This window comes from Porites lutea, chromosome 13 (assembly GCF_958299795.1).
Source record: "Porites lutea chromosome 13, jaPorLute2.1, whole genome shotgun sequence".
NCBI lineage: Eukaryota > Metazoa > Cnidaria > Anthozoa > Scleractinia > Poritidae > Porites > Porites lutea.
In genome coordinates this window covers 7797846-7814339 of record NC_133213.1, presented here as the reverse complement: position 1 = coordinate 7814339, position 16494 = coordinate 7797846, and the positions used below count along the sequence as shown (strand labels likewise).

The following is a 16494-nucleotide window of genomic DNA, read 5'->3' as shown; positions in this document are numbered from 1 at the left end:
TGCATTTCAATCTTCACTCACGGTAGGTGAACTTCCATTGAATTTGTCCCTGGGAAGTAACTTAATCCATTTTCCTGTTCATCAAGTATTGTGGCGAGCTCGTTTTACTCTTTAGAAAGCAGATTCCTGCGAAACAAGGGTGTCGCAGTGGTGTTAGTACCACCAATGTGCCAGGATGAAATCCCGGCGACGACACCGAAGGTGGGTTGAGTTTGTTGTCGGTTTTCTCCTTTCCTCCGAGAAGAACTAATTCTGGAACGTACTGACACATTTAAACGAGTCCTTGAAATACTCCTGAGTGCTTCGAGGGTAAACAAATTTCAATTATAATTTTTACAATTTACAATCCCAACATACCATTTCTTCGGTTGCCGATTTGCTTGGTCCCACAACTGCAGTTGTTTTGTCCGCGCTGGGCTGGGCAGCAGTGCTGCGAATACCTGGGACCCAAGACATAAACCCTCCACTTGAAGTCGAGGAAACAGGATTTTTATCAACTGGCGCAATGGGGGCGAAGGATGTGTTAGCGTCTCTGTCAGGGCGGTGGGTAGGACTGGAATCTGGAGTGGAAGTCTGGGATCGAATTCCCTGAAACAAATTAATTTACTATTAAATATAGCAAACTTTAAGAATGATAACCTACCTACACCCCTACCTCCGCCCACCCACCCCCTCCCTACCTCCCTTTTTTTCTCCCTGCGTTAATTAATTGTGAAATAAATATATACAGACTTGAATTTACTGAGGTGGAAGGCAAAGCAAGTCAACCCTTACCCCGGAGAGCAAACGCCAACGAAGGTTAAAACTGGTATATTTTCGCCCAATAAAGAAAGTAGAGAAAGCCTCACCTCAAGTGGTCCATTTACAAGAACACTTTGTGATAACTTGCTTGCACGTTTACGTTCCTAGGAATATAAAAACAACAAAAATTAAAAACAAATAAATAAAATAACACAGAAATTTGGTTTTATTAACAGGGTTGATAGGCAAATTTACAGACACTGGGAAGAGATTCGAGAGATGACGTCTCTTCGAGCTTGGACCTTCAAAGCAATTGAGAGGGAAAGCATTGTCTCGATTATGTCGATCTCTGATTTTTCTCGAATTATCTCAACCCAACTAAAGCCTCGATACATACCATTTCATGATTCATTGCAATAGAAGACACAAGCGATGCACCATCTGTGAAGTCTGGGTGATTGGTGTTAATATAGGACAGTTCAATTTGCACCAGATTTTCTACCTACAAATTAAGTGAATCAATGTTTACTGTTTTATTTGTTTCCTACAAACTGCTTGTTTATAATTGTACCGTCAATCTACAATCATCGTCAAAAGTGTTGGAAAGGCTGCTTTTTCCTTCCTCCCCGCCCCTGGCCCAATGTTGGGCAAATTGCGCGCGTAATGTTTCTGTAATATCCCAACATCAAATAGGTGGAAAACTCTCCTTTTTGAGGATTAAAATGGACTACCGTTAAGTCGGTTGCACAACCTTCCCAACTGCTTTTGTCTGGGATTGTAATTTTAAATACAGTCCGCCAACCTATAAACAGCAGGGAGAATGGGTACAAGCAAGCGTTAGCTATGATTGGTCGATTGTATACAAACAATATTACTAAACCTACCAAAAACCATCCCAGAATGCTTTGCGCCTCGATCAGAGCCTCTTTGTAGGGAGCTTTAGCACCGACGACGGCGACGGAAGTGAAATTGTCACTTTTAAAAAGAATTCGCGTTATTCAAACTTTGCCGCGTTTATTCCATTTCCCTGAAAATGTCAAATGTAAGCGAATTTCCCTGGAATTGATTTCTTGGGGACCGCACTCAAGTTTAGAACGAGAAAGAAAAAAAATCGTCGCCGCTTGTTTACGTCCTCCATAAAACGTGGAATTAGGCATTTCCATGTCCTAGTCGTGCAGGGACGGCAAAGAAATGTACAAAAAAGCGTGATGCACTTAGAGAATTGTTGTTTTGCTAATGCTTTTTTAAGTCTTTGTTGCCGTCGCCGAAGTCCTTGCTAAAGCTCACTTTTGTCTTCTTGAGTACGCCGAAATCGGGTAAGCGAAAGAAAGACTCTTCTGGAATAGACTGTAGACTTTCAAAAAAGTCCTTCGTCGGATTTCATATGGCGGGGACGACCTCTCGCGACTTCGTCGCGCGCGGTCGGCCACTTCGCGGCCAAACAAGGCTCGCTCCGCTCGCCAAGAGGTCGACTTGTAGCAAGTCTAGAATAGACTGCAAAACAGTCTTTTTGCGTATTCAAGTACGCGCGAGCAGTCGTGTGAGGCTCGCACGCTTCGCGCGCTTAAGACTCTTACGCCACGCTTTACCGATGTTTAGACTTTCTTCATGCACACCATTCACAAGATACCATGATACTTTTCAGTATTCAGCGTTATCCTCGCCGTATTTTATCTTCATTTTGCGAAAAAAACCGACTGTTTTGTAGTCTACTTCTGGAAGGGTACTAGCATACTCAAAATTTGCACTTAAAGTTACCATTTCGTTCGTGGAAGGTAATCTTCGCTGTAGCAGATTTATGACCACCTCGACAATCTTGTCATGAAGACGAGGAAATCTCTTTACTTCCATAACCTGTAAAAGTGGACTGGATTGTATTTAAATGGGCAGAACTCCTAAGACAGACACTACATATCAGCCATAAGGGAAAAAGAAGCTTATATAGTCAGTACACCTACTTATATCTGTCATGGATTTAACTCGGAACAAGGAGTATTTTAATTTCCAGCGCAAGCAACAAACTTTGTTTTCAGACCCAGCACTGAGTTTCTACTGTCTTTGAGACATTCGCTTTGTAGTCTATTCCAGGCGTTCAGATTGTGGGACGGCGCTAAGAGATGTGAGCAGAAAAACAGCGAAGGGGTGGGGTCGCGACGCGCTCCACTCTCTGAACGCCTGGAATAGGCTTTTCGCTTTACTACAGTTGTACCGTTTTACATCATATTTCTATGTAGTTTCCGGCAAGCGATAGATGCCTGATCCCCACCCCACCCTTCCAACATCCAGCTTGAAATCAGTCCCAGTTCCTCTCTCTACTTTTCTTCCCTGGTGCGCCTGTTCAGCAAACATTTGGGGTCTCTGTGAAGCTAATGGTTACCTGTGTAAAAGCATGCTGAACAATTCTCTGCATCTCCTCATGGACGAGCTCCACGCACCGGAGACTGGGTTCCTCTAGCCTGCGGATCTGCTTTTTTACCAACAGCTCAAACGAAATCTCCGGTACAAATAAGGCGGGACGAGGACCCTGCAGAGAGAAAAGCGAAAAAAGAAAAGAAAATTACCTGGAAGAAAATAAAGCTGGCTTCACTGATTAACAAAGGTGTCTTAATAGGAAAAGATAAAAGTATGTTTGTTTTCTTTTTGTTGTTGGTGTTGATATTGTTGTCTGTTTGTTGGTTCAATATTTTATTGCTGCTGTGCGACAACAATTGCATTATGCCATTTCGACTAAAGGGAGCGCGAAACTTTTCATTGGAGAGGAACACTGAAAAAGAGATCAGTCCGAGGTCGAGGTTCGCCAGGTCGGTCTGACCTGGCGGCTATATGTGCTTCCTATAACAAAAAATTATCTGCAGGAGTGTATTTCGATTTGTCAGAGTTACACATCTTGTATTTTCTGATTAATGGCCAGTGACGAGTACAGTGTATCTGAATGCCAAGAAAGAAAAAAAAAATGCTCCATTTGTCGAATTTGATAATGAACTGACATTATTGGCTGAAGTTACTCACCGTTGCATTTCTGATTGCAGTAAGAATATCCTTGGTAGCTAAACCCTCCATCGCATCCATAATTTCTAACGTCCGACCGAAGATATCGTGGAAAATGTAGCAAATCCTAGCCCCTCCGCATCTACAAAGGCAATGATAAATGATAAAGCAGTTTTTTTTTCAACCGTAAGTTTTACAAATGGTTGCTCCCAAAAAACCCAGGTAATACCTGAACAATGGCATGGAATTTTTGTCCAGAAGAGTTATCGAAGGCACCCAGAACAAGTAATTAAAAGACTGCTTCATGTTTGAAAGCTTGGTGGTACGTTTACCAGCTTGATAATGGCGGGAAAAGACAAAGGTATCCTATAATTTCAAACGTTCGTGGAAAGTCTAGAAACGCGTCGCCTAATATAGTTCACGAACTTCATGTGAACAAGGAATAAAGAAGAGCTTGCGAATTTATTCAATACATGTAGGTACTCAACAACACTCACAATTCTGAGGTTTCAATATCACGCGCTGTTCCTTCAATAATCGCACAGTAAGCAGACGCGAATCTTGTTATAAGTTGAAGCAACATCGGGCCCTGTAACAAATCATATGTTAGTGTATCACAGAAGAGGGCATTTTTGAAAGGATGCAGAACAATGACGCAAAAAAAGTGGCCTTTTCAGAAACAAATGTAAAGGACTGTTCTTCTGGAAGAGTATGGAATCCAGGAGTTTTCTAGGGGTCCATTGTAATAGAACTTCCATACCAAGGCTTGCAAAATTTATTAATACTGTAAAATATAAACAAGTCCTTATAACTTCATTGGGTATGAAGGTTTCTTGAAAGTAATCGAAAAAAGAAAACACATATTGACCCTAAAAATTTGGAACTAGACTCCTGGGTATTTTATGTTAAGCCAATTGTCTCCTAGCCTGCGAACCGCAGACGTATTTCCGGTCGTCGGTTCGTTGTCTTCTCTCCCTCCGAAAAACAATCGGCGGGTGAAACAAAAGCCGAAAAAACCGGATGCTCTCGCAGGCTTATTGTCTCCTTACTTTTGAAAGCAATGCTACATGTACATGGAATCCAGGAGTTTTCCAGGAGACCATTGTTAAAGAACTTCCGAGGCTGGAAATTTTTAATGTAAAATGCAGCTAGCATTAAACTTTAAAAAAGTCCAAAATTCAAATTTGCACAACCCCTAAGCTGGAAAAGAAATCTTAGTATGCAAAAAATATGTTTGCCCCGGCAGAGAGAAAGGAAACACGTAACGATTTTGTCCACGGTACAAAATTATGATGATAAATCCCTCACACCCGAGTAGTGAAAGGTTATCAGAGCACACTACCTTGTCTTCCACTGGTTCACCGTAGCTTTGGAGCAGATGCTGATACTGTGACGTCATGGTATTAACACGTGACTTCAGCTCGGGCAAACAGTTCCTAATATGGTGCATCAAAAGCTGCAAAAATAAGAATTTTTTTAAAAATCTAAGAATGAACCATTTCAGATTAGTTTGCATGAGAGACACTTCCTGTATACAGGAGAGCGCGAAGCTGGAGACATTAGTGAGCTTACACAACGGGACGAAGAAGAAGAAGAAGAAGAAGAAGAAGAAGAAGAGGACGGCAAAACGTTCGTGACTGACAAACGTGACAGGCTCTTACTCGCTTGTTTTGCCGCTATCTTCACTTAACATAACTGTGTTCTGGTCTTTTACAAAAAGATCTGTTAAAAGGAAGGTGAAGTTCGGCGAAAACTTGTTCAAACATAATTATTGTACGCTTAGGATTCGTTGTTTTCTTTGCTCTCCTGTCTTGTCGCGTAAGTTCACTGTTATATCTCAAGCTTCCTGCTCAACAGGCCAAATAACACCGGCTATTAATTTACTGTTACCAGCAAGAGGGCTATCAAGTCGTTTCGCCCGAAAGTCGATTCGCCCTACGGCAGTTCGCCGGGACGTTAGCCCATTCGCCAGCTGTGTATTTGTCATGATTTGCCGTTCTGAACCTGAAAAACCAGAATACGCCTAAAAGACATTGACTGCATATGTGGAATCGAAGGTTATCTAAAACAAAATCGTTGAGAGGTATGTTTCCAATGTTGTAGGGTGTTGAATGTCATTGGGCGAATCGACTTCAGTCCTGACGAATGACGTCGGGCGAAAGGACTTTAAGACGAAATTATTTTTACCTTGTTAAGAGTTCGTGAAAGGTACGGAGTACCATTCCTTGATGCTAATGCTGGGTAATTCTTTTGAAAGAAGAGCGCTTCATCCCTCAAGGCAGCTTGAATAGACTGTAAAGGGCAAATTTCAAATTAAGTCATACGATTACACTTCCCAAAAGAACGACTGTTTACCCAAACAAGTCGAGCAAAGAGTGAACACAGGACTAGGGGCAAACAAATTCAGCAAGTGCCCTAACTTCTTGCGCTATCTTCACACCATACCAGTGTATAGTATACTTGTGGTAGCCGGTACAGTATGGACACCTGGGCTGAGTTGTTCAAAGCTGGGTTAAGATAACCCAGGGTTAGTGCGAGATTTGAATTCAGATTTGAAAGCTTAAAAGGCATTTCAATTTTAATTCTTTTTGTCTACAAGTTGATGATTGGAGGCTCTAAAAATAACAGAGAACATTATCCGAGAAAATGCTTTTGAACACAAGAAAAAGAAACCCGGGTTAAATTTAACCCCGGGTTGAGCGCTAATCGGCCTTCGAACTGGGCCCTGTATCCGACATGTGACTCTTTACTTTAGAGATCGGCGCGGCGCAAAGCTTCGCTCCATTACAGAAACCGCGCCGAAATCACCGTTCTTATGCGCAGAGAACTCAAGGGGGGGGGGGGGGATACTCGATATATCCTTGGGTGGGGTGGGGCGGCCCGGCTCCTCATACCCTGACCCTGTTTAAGACAAAAATCGCTGATTTTCCTACCCTGTTTAAGACAGAATTCCGATTTTTGAAACCCTGTTTAAGACATTTAACCCGAAATCATACCCTGTGTAAGACAATAATAAATATCGAAACTCTTTCTTATTTAATCACAAAACTATTTACAGCTTGATCAACAGAGTCACGAGCAGCTCTTTATCGTCCAAGAAAAGATACCCTGATTAAGACAAAAAACGATAAAATCGATACCCTGTTTAAGACAAAAATCCCGAAAAACATACCCTGGCTGGTCGCACGTCCCCATTAAGCCCTTATAAAGGAGTACCCCCTCCCCCCTGGGGGGGGGGGAGGAAGAGAAGCCCTTTCCGCTATGGGTTTTGTGCCGGAATAAACGTTATCCGGTATAGTGTGAAAATAGACTTAGGCCCGGGTCAGACGCGGAACTTTTCATGAGCCGAACTTAATTCGAATTAAGGCGGGCTGATTTAAAATTAAAAAAATCCACAGAGCCACGAGCTAGAGTCACAGTAATATCCATCGTGATTGGTGCACTTGGAACTATCTCGGGGAATGCAAAGGCCTGGTATGGGAGGTTGAGTCTACCAGATATTTTTGGAAGCCCGCAGTTATAAGCCATTCACATCTTGGTACTGCCCATGTCTTGAGGAAAGTGTGATGTCTTTAAGCTGCGGGATTTCTGCTTCGACATGGCTGAGAATTCCCAGTAAAAGACCTGGAGAGGATCTTTCCCTGTGAGCAAGCTCTCCTATTTGGGCAAGCGAAGCGAGCCTCGCGAGAACACGCGAGCGAGGGGCCTTTCCTCTGCCCCTCGAGGGTTCGCCGCTCGCTCGCGCGTTCTCGCGAGACTCGTTTCACTCGCCCAAATACACTGTAGGAGATCTTGCTCGCAGGCTAGAGAGAATCACACCATATTCAGAGCATTATACAAAGTCCCAATGCTCTTAAAACCTTACATAATGTTACAGTTGTGATAGAGACACAATATACCACTAACCTTTTTATTGTTGATATCTAGTTGACTTCTGTTCATCACCCCAATAATTCCTAGTTTCACTGGAATAACTGGTTGAAGCAAACAGACAGATATACTTTATCAATATGGTTGAAACTCTTGTGCATAAACATTTACTTTAAAATCTGACCTTGGGGGGAGAAGAACCCACCAAAAAAACAACAGCCAGGAATGTCAAAGAGACTAAGAAGAGCAGAGAAATAAATGTGTCACGTCAGACGATAGCTGTGGTTTCCGTTAGTTTTCCTATTAAAGGATTATTGGATCAGGTAGGTACTTCACGTAACAGATCATTTGGAGTGCGGGCTCAAGTTATTTGTACTTTGTCCCCCTAATGTTCTTACAGGGCCCCTATTTCCCAACAGAGGGGGCCCCCAAGGCAAAATCCTGTTGAGCACACTGCATATGAGAACAGAACCACTTGCAAAAGGAGTAATTTCACCATACTCGATTACTTAACTGTCTAAATGAGTTCAATTGTTCTCAAAAAAGAACACACTATGATAGTAAAGAATACAACCATAAATCACCTGCTTTAGGAAAAGCAGATGCAAGAAAAAGTACACACTGCAAGACAAAGGTGACAAAGTCAATGAACGATAGAAAACAGAGATTCGGTCCTCACCTCTGCCATACAAGATGTCCAGAGCATCAGTCCCATGATCCATTAAGTCTAACTTGGTACAAACTGCCAATGTTCTGTTTCCTGTGCACGAAGAAGTGAGATTCGTCACTACAGCATTGCAAAGAAAGTTGTGTCTGATAGTGCAGGGCTAATGGATTTTTTGTAATCACGCAACTAAATTCTGTTCTTAACTTGCCTAGCAAGCTAGTGAATTTGGGGGGGGGGGGGAATTCAAACTAGAGAAGAAGACAAAATTAACTGAAAATAATCTGCATGGAATGTAAGCAGCTGATCTGACTGAGTGAAATCTGCAAAACAAGTATCACATCATACATGTATTTAATGTCAGACAAGAAGTTGTGTGATCCACGCAATTTTAGTGTACACCATTTTGAAAGAGCTGTACATGTTGAAAAAATTACTCTGATTTGAGTCTCACCATCAGGGTCCACTTCTCTTGCAATCTTGAGAGCTTCTGAAGTGGCCAAGTCAATATTAGCAGGCGTCACAGCAAGAATAATAGAATTAGGATTACTGATGTATTGAAGAATAAGGTGACGAATTTGATTCTCGATGTCCAGTGGCTGATCACCAACAGGTACCTAATAACAGAAACAAAAGAACAGGGTCACCCAAAAATACCACAGTGCAACCACTCTTTGGTGTTTTGACAACACTGAATATAGTTCAGTTTTCTCAATACACAGCACTTCCACTGATCTGACTTTAAATGTGGCAAAATGTAATTTAAGCAAAGTTACACGACTGCAAACTTGAAACAATGATGGCCAGCAGTTTTACCCCAGGTTGGTGTTTGGGGTGGCCAGGGGTTGTGTGCAGAGTTTACTGAGCTCTCAGCTTCAGATGACAAGTCATTCCCTAATTATTTTGTTTCTCCTTACAGGGCAATTCTTGCTGATTTTACCACCTGCTCAACCATCCCTCTTGGTAGGGTAAGTTGGTGGCTGCTCACAGGGTTGTCATGAATACTCTAAATGCATTCGTCTACGTACAGTCTAGGTTCGTATTGTGCCTCCAAAGTTCTTCCTTTCTCATGATTAGCACTATTCCCCAAGCTCATCTATTGTTGATGGAGTTAATGGCAGGTTAAATACACCACATACAACATTGTCTCAGTATAGAGTAGGGTACGTAGACCCCATTAGCCACCCAGATGCCAGACTCCAGTATGTGGTATATACCAGTATGTGTATGCATTGCTCTCAGCAGGTCCACACCAGCTTTTAGGCTGCCTTATACAAGTAAAAATAATATTACCTGCATGTCAATGACAGTGAGAATGATGATGATGATGATGATGATGATGATGATGATGATGATGATAATGATGATGATTTAGTTACAATTTATACATGTAAGTATTCCAGCAAAAAATAAAGCCAGTATATATTTTTTTTAATTAATAAAATCAATTTAACTCCCACCCTATCAATTGAAATTTCTGTACAATGTGTGTCAATGTACACTAACCTTTGTCACTCCAGGAAGATCAACCAATGTTAGGTTTAGCACCTTGGGTGAATAAATTTTTAATCTGATTGGTTCACTTGAAATTCCCTAAAAAAAAAAAATAAAAAATTGGGAAACAGTTTTTCTTTCTGAACTAATGTGGCCTTCAACCATTTTTCTATTGCCGAACTCAGGAAATGAAACAATTATTTTAATACTGACAATTAAAAAGAATTAAAGCTGACTAAACAAAACTCTGCAGAACTTGAAAGCTAAAAAGGCATAATGACAATTGCCGTGATGTTAGATGTAAGTTTCCACAAACCTTGTTACTTCCAGTTACCCTTTCAGTTTCACGTTCTATTTCTTGACAAATTTCATCAAAGTCTGCTATTTTCTGTGTAATTTAAATAAAAAATTCCTTGTTAATTTTTTGCTAGAAAACAATTCAGTGGATGGTTGACTGTCGATTTACTAGTTGCTCAAAGACATGGGTACACATACAACAAAGTAAAGTAATCATGTACATTTTTAGCTAACTAACAGAGCTGACAGAACTTAGTTTTTTAACCCAGTCATCACTTGCACATGTGAAAAAGTCATTTATTCATCACCTCCACGTTGTCCCATAATACATGGTTTTAAAAAAAGGCTCTTAGCCAAGCAGAAACATTGTTTGTCAGCATTTCTCTTGGAATTAAATCTAAAAAAAATGCTTTGAGTGGCAAACAGAGTACACAGGAGATGTAGAAATGGCGCGTGACAAAAATATCTGATGGCTGCCTAGTGTCTTAATCTTAGAATTTGAAAGACATCATAGTTCCTACAGCCATACATTAATTAAGGGAGTATGTCAGAAAACAAAAATAATAGAGTGGTCATTACTGCCCTTCCAGATACACACAGTGCCTATCACCTGCTCTCCCATACTGTTTACTAAACCTTCCACACAAAACGGACTTTAGAGTTTTTCTGTGCGTAAGTTTGCAAAATTCAGAAAATACAATGTAAATAACATTCATCTCTGGGGGATGAGTAGATTTTAATGTGGCAGCATTTTCAGAGATATTAATTTTATCACTAAAAACAAACTAAGATCATTTTGTCATTATAATAAAATTGTTTGTTGTGGTTCAATTTTATCCTTGGTTTAAACTAATGTTATTTTCCATTGTTTTAGGGTGCATGGTAATCTATAATAATGAGTTTGAAAAAAAGAAAATAAAATTTAAACCAAGGATAAAAATGAACCATTAACATATTCATGGAAGGGACTGTTGATGGTCTGTAGTATAAATAGACACTATGTAATGATCTAAGCCGCACCTATGTAACATATGTATTGCTTGGGTACAAAGAGTATAGGAGTATAGGAGTGTGGGGGCTGTACATCTACAATGAAGATCTTCAGAGGTTAATGTTTCTGAGTGCAATTTACACATATAGCCAGACTTGTTTCAAAATCCACTTGTAAATTATTCCACTAGTCTTCTAAAAGTTTTATCATACCCTTGTACATTGACCCCAGAAGTTTGCATCTCTGAAATATGTTAGACAAGAGCTAGACAGGTTAGATTCTGCGTAAAAAGTAAAATAGTGTGTTGTAGCTTACTCTTTCTTTCAAATGAAGAAATTTTCCCCATTCCTCTGGTTCTTCATTTTCTTTAGGAGAGTCTTCACCCTCATCATCAGAGTAATCTTTTAAGAATAACAAATTATCCTGGGTTACTTCAAGAAAAGTAAATTTTAATTACTTCAAGTAAAATAAAGCTTCAAATACAACCGATTCTTTTTTACTTCAGGTTATTTTCCCACGCATCAAAATTAAGAGATTAACATGTCTTGCCTTTCTCAAAGCTCAAGAAACCGCAAAACCGCAAGTCAGCTAAGTCAGTCATAAGGATGGTTTTCAAGTCGCTTGAAACTTTCCTGAATCGTTTCAACTTTCCGACTTTTATGAGATGCAAAGCAAAGTTCTTTGAGATCTTACTTAGGTCTTCACACATGAATTTTTGGTTAAGTAAAACTTAGCGGCTCTTAAGTCTTACTTAACAGACTAGTGTAAAGACAACCAATAACATGCAAATCATAAATGTATGTGAGGCATGAATGTGCTGTTCAGCAACATCGCCCAGTGTCCACTAGAGCAAACTTTAAGTTACAAGTAGTCTAGCCAATTTGTACTTATATTACCATAACTTTGAAGTTACTGCAATGGATGATGACGTTTTTTGTATATCTATAACATTGTGCTTAACTTCTTAATATAATGACCTAAAACTAGTCATACTTATCAAAGGGGGCTACATGTATGTCATCATTGCTATTGCTAACTTTTCAAAAAGCTAAAACATGTCTTCACATACATTGAAGTCCAAAAATAATGGCCCATGTTTTTAGTGCTGGACAAGTTGATGTTCCTTCCTTGAATTTTTTAAATTGTTGTTTTAATTGTTCTAGAGATGATTTTACTTGCACTGTACAGGAAACTATTGCTAATCAATAATTGAATTCTACTATCACTGTCATGCAGTGGTATATTTTTTAAAGTGCCCTCAGTTTGAGTAGTACAGTTATGAACAGTACAATTTGTTTGTCACATTTATTGCAAAAATGAACTGGATTATTTCTGCACTCTTATGTAGCAGCTCAGTCTCCAACTTATCAGATATAATATCTTTTTGGCAGGCTACAAGTTGAGGTGGTGCAGAAGCAGAGTAGTGTAATAATATTGTGTTTGGGTTTGTAACAATAATTTTGCAGCCAAAGTTTGCAAAGTCATTATTAGAAGTAGATGCAATACTCATTTCTCACAAGAATCTCCATCCTCATCTTCCACGCTTTTTGGTTTAATCCCTTTGGATGATCTCTTTGAACTTGTGGTGGCCTTGGGTGGAGTGTGTACTAACTGAAGGATCAGCGGCCGCCGCGTGACAACACCAGAGCCTGCAAGGCACAGTATTAATTGAAGCTGGTATATAGCTAGTCTGGGAAAACAGCGAACTTTTCGCAACACCACCACTGGCTTCCCTATGAAATGATGCCTGAGAAACAAGAACAGAAATTTCATGCTAATGATGCATCACCACAAAGATCCAAGTAGTGCTTCTGATTGGTTAAAGCAAATTTCCCATGCAACACGACCAATCAAAAACACAACCCAGATCTGGGTAGTGACGCAACATCAGTATGGAATTTCTGCACTAGTCAGACGTCATTTCGCAGGAAACTAGTGGTGCCATCGCAAAATGTAGTCTGTTTCCTCAAGCTAGTACATGTATCTAGCACCTACTGTACTATATTCCTCTCCCTACTCTTAACTGGATGCAGTCTACTGGGGTGTTGTCCCCAAATGCATGACTTTCAATTAAAAGGGAGCCTGAAACAAAGTCCTTAGTGACTACTGTTTAGGAGTAATGTTTATTCCTAGACTTTCACTCACTAGACAGGGAATACTATTGGTTGATTCTAATAATGGTAACATGGCCTTGACTACATTCAAGTGTATCCTGGTCATGATATGATTAAGCAATTGTACATGTACTCCTCTCAGGTTACAACAGAATTTGACTAAAGCATGGTGGAAAGTGGTGCGACTGATCGCAGGCAAACACTGCCAGTTTTCACTTTCATGAATAAACACGGCAACACAAACATGGAGCCATATAAACTAAAGAGCCACAATTTTCAAAGTTATCCAAGAACAGATGCAGCAGGCAGTGGAGGAAAAAGGTGCAGATAATGCAAGGAAAGTACATGTTGTTTGTCCACTTATAGACACTCATGTAAGCGGACACGGACACTCACATAAGCGGACACAACTCTACTTATGGCTGCCTTCACAAAACCCTGTTTTTTTCTCAACTCTCACACAAAATCTGTATTTTTACATTCCCATTGGTGGCCAGCTCCAGTTATAAATGGACACCTTTTTCGCATCCCAAGGGTGCCCGCTTACAAGAGCTTCCACTGTAATAAATTCATCCAGCAGTTTTGAGGATTTGAGTTGTTTTCTTATAAAGCAATGTAAGAACCAATATTGTTTTGCTTTGTTCTTTATTTTTGTCATTGCTGAAGTGAAAGTTTGGGAACATTATAAAGTGCGGGCGATAACGATCAAAGGTCAAAACACTTTTGCTCCAATGCTGTACTTTGCACAAGTTTCACGTGATAGAAGGTCAAAACACACATGATCAGATTACGAGTGATAGAAGGTCAAAATGTGAGTGATCAAATTACGTTCTGCGTATTCCATTCACTCTTAGTGGAAGTCCCAACGAATGCTGTCTACATACAGGTGAGTGCGTAATAACAACCTGGATGTTAGGATTGCGGAAAAACACTTAAGGCGCAATCCATTCAACCAAAATTCCGACTGGTCAGACTGGGAAAAATGGTCCACCTCAAAAGGTAGACCAGTTTTTTCAAAACTTTTCCGGTTGGACTGAACCAATCCATTGAGTTTTGAACCAAAATTTCTTGAAATTCTGGTTGAATGGATTGCGCCCTTAATGTCAGGTCCCTTGGGAAACCAGTAAGTTTTGTTTTCCCTCCGAGTTATGGCCCAAGTTGTTCAAAAGGTGGGTAATGTTATTCACTGGATAAATCTTTATCCAGTGGATAGTGTACAGTGTAATTTTTTTTTCTAATACTTATCCCCTGGATAGTGACTTAACCGGTAGATAACCCTATCCATCATTTGAACAACTGTGAACTGATGTTTTCCTTGACTTTGTCTCAAGACTGGAAACAGCGAGACTCTCATCAACCTCACCATCACCAGGCCGCTACCAACCTTAAAAGCACCAGTTCCCAAGCTCATCAATTGGCAATTAGAGTTTAACCGTTTGACCTGAACTATGTTTTATGAGCCAGCTCCTTCTACTGTAGATAACTAAGCCAATGTAAAAACATAGCGAAAGCAAAACTTCAAACTGAACAGGAACAAGAAAACAAACAATTTGAGTTACAGGTACCTCTCGGTAAGAAGTCTCTTCCCACAAGGTTCTCAAGAACTGAACTTTTGCCACTACTCTGTAAAAAACAAAGGTTGATGATTACCATACAATATGAATTCTCTTTTAACAAAAGGGTAAACATAAGTCGCCTACAGCTGAATGATTTTTATTGCTTTGTTGCCAAAAAACAAAACAATGAAACTTTTGACCTCATTGGCTCTTTCAGATACTTTGATTTAATGTCGTCATGTCACTTGTTAGTTGTATATCTGTCTAATTACACAAAAGAATACGTACAAAAGCATGTATACTGTTGTATTCAATTTTAGATAAGACAAAATAACTATAATGTTAAAGAATGCTCATAAAAATCAGTTACTCGTTGTGTATCAAAATAAGGCAATCAACATAAGTATTAGCAAGTGGAAGGCAAGACTGGACAAATATACATGTTTTATATCGCTTCATGCAGGAAAACCGGCACAACAAAAAAATTCAAAACTTCATGATCGTTTAATTTAAAAGTTAAGCTTACAAAGGATTCTGAACAAAATCAGTGCAAAGACAAATCATTTTCAGGGACTGTCTGTTTCTTTCTCACAGGGTTTCGTTGGGAGATCTTAAATTTAATTTCAATCCTGAAATATCACTGCATTTTTCTCGATCTTTCGGTTTTCCAGCCTAAAGTCAGCTATTTCGCAACTGACACGGAAAACAGCACCATCGACCAACTGTCTCAAACCGTTATTCACAAGAAAGGTGAATTAGCAATCTAACTGCATCTGGACTGAGTACAAATCAAACAATCTCTGCCGTTTAATCTTCAAGCAAAGGATCAACATAAAGCTTTCTTACATGTACAAATTATGGAGAGAAATTTCCACACACCTGGGCGCCGACAACTACAATTTGCGGCAGTTGGATGGCTTCTGTCCCCACAGTATTAAACACATCTTGTAGTTTGTTAATAACTGGAATGAGCTGATCCATTTAAAATATCATTCCAAGATCGGAAATAATTACAATATTTTGCACTCTCCCTGCCGGTTCAGAGCTTTTGACTGTTTTGAACTTCGCCTCTCCGCCTTTGCGTTGAGCGCATATATTTTTAGTGCAAGGCCGCTGGACGAAGAAATTTACTTTTACTTATTTTTCCCCTTTTTTACTGTCAATTTGCTCTGTCTATTACTAAAGAGGGTTTACTTTTGTAATAATATAATAGACTGCGAGCATATGAAGTTCGGCATAAGCTGCGATAGTTTGCTACACGGCCGTTGTTTGTATCATCACCGGAGAGGCGGGGGGGGGGGGGAGGGGGGTTGGGGTTCTCCCTTTATAGCTTGTACGGGCATCGATGTACCGCTAGTCTGCTACACAGCCGACAGGGCTTAAAAACGGCTGATTGGTCGAGAGGTTGTGACGTGAAAAAGCGATCTCGTAGTTACTACGCATGCGGAAAGTTAAGAATGAATGATCTTGTTGTCAATATGGCGGACGATCGGTGGCCGATTGGGAGCTGTATTTCGGCGCATTTTTCAAATTTCTTACCATATCAGGACGTGTTGCTACAGTAGTTGAGATTTATCAGTTTGTATTAAATTCCTAATACACAAAACATAGTGTTTTGGCTACTTAATCAATAGATAAAAGAGCAACATGTTTTGATGCAAGTAAGCGTCAAGGGAATCAACCGTCAACAACATACAACTCAAGTGGTTTGCGACTTTTGGTCATTGCCTTTTTTGTATGGAGTGGCTTCTAGAAGAGCCGTTTTGTGTTGGAGAAGTC

At 40.1% G+C, this 16494-nt stretch overlaps 1 protein-coding gene across 2 annotated transcripts in view; it reads right to left on the bottom strand.

Moving 5' to 3' along the window:
• The window catches only part of LOC140923007 (dynamin-1-like protein), a 24384-nt gene extending 8598 nt beyond the window's left edge, over positions 1 to 15786 (bottom strand). For both annotated transcript variants that reach the window (XM_073373062.1, XM_073373061.1), the window contains exons 1-18: positions 15595 to 15786; positions 14725 to 14782; positions 12563 to 12694; positions 11361 to 11446; positions 10074 to 10145; positions 9770 to 9856; positions 8718 to 8880; positions 8279 to 8359; positions 7636 to 7703; positions 5917 to 6021; positions 5072 to 5185; positions 4227 to 4318; positions 3751 to 3871; positions 3119 to 3265; positions 2500 to 2595; positions 1139 to 1243; positions 849 to 905; positions 358 to 588 (exon numbers count right to left, since the gene is read on the bottom strand). In XM_073373062.1, coding sequence (XP_073229163.1) covers positions 358 to 588; positions 849 to 905; positions 1139 to 1243; positions 2500 to 2595; positions 3119 to 3265; positions 3751 to 3871; positions 4227 to 4318; positions 5072 to 5185; positions 5917 to 6021; positions 7636 to 7703; positions 8279 to 8359; positions 8718 to 8880; positions 9770 to 9856; positions 10074 to 10145; positions 11361 to 11446; positions 12563 to 12694; positions 14725 to 14782; positions 15595 to 15696 — 1917 coding nt within the window. In that variant the 5' untranslated portion in view covers positions 15697 to 15786. The remainder of the gene's footprint in view (positions 1 to 357; positions 589 to 848; positions 906 to 1138; positions 1244 to 2499; positions 2596 to 3118; positions 3266 to 3750; positions 3872 to 4226; positions 4319 to 5071; positions 5186 to 5916; positions 6022 to 7635; positions 7704 to 8278; positions 8360 to 8717; positions 8881 to 9769; positions 9857 to 10073; positions 10146 to 11360; positions 11447 to 12562; positions 12695 to 14724; positions 14783 to 15594) is intronic.
• Positions 15787 to 16494: the final 708 nt, after the last annotated feature.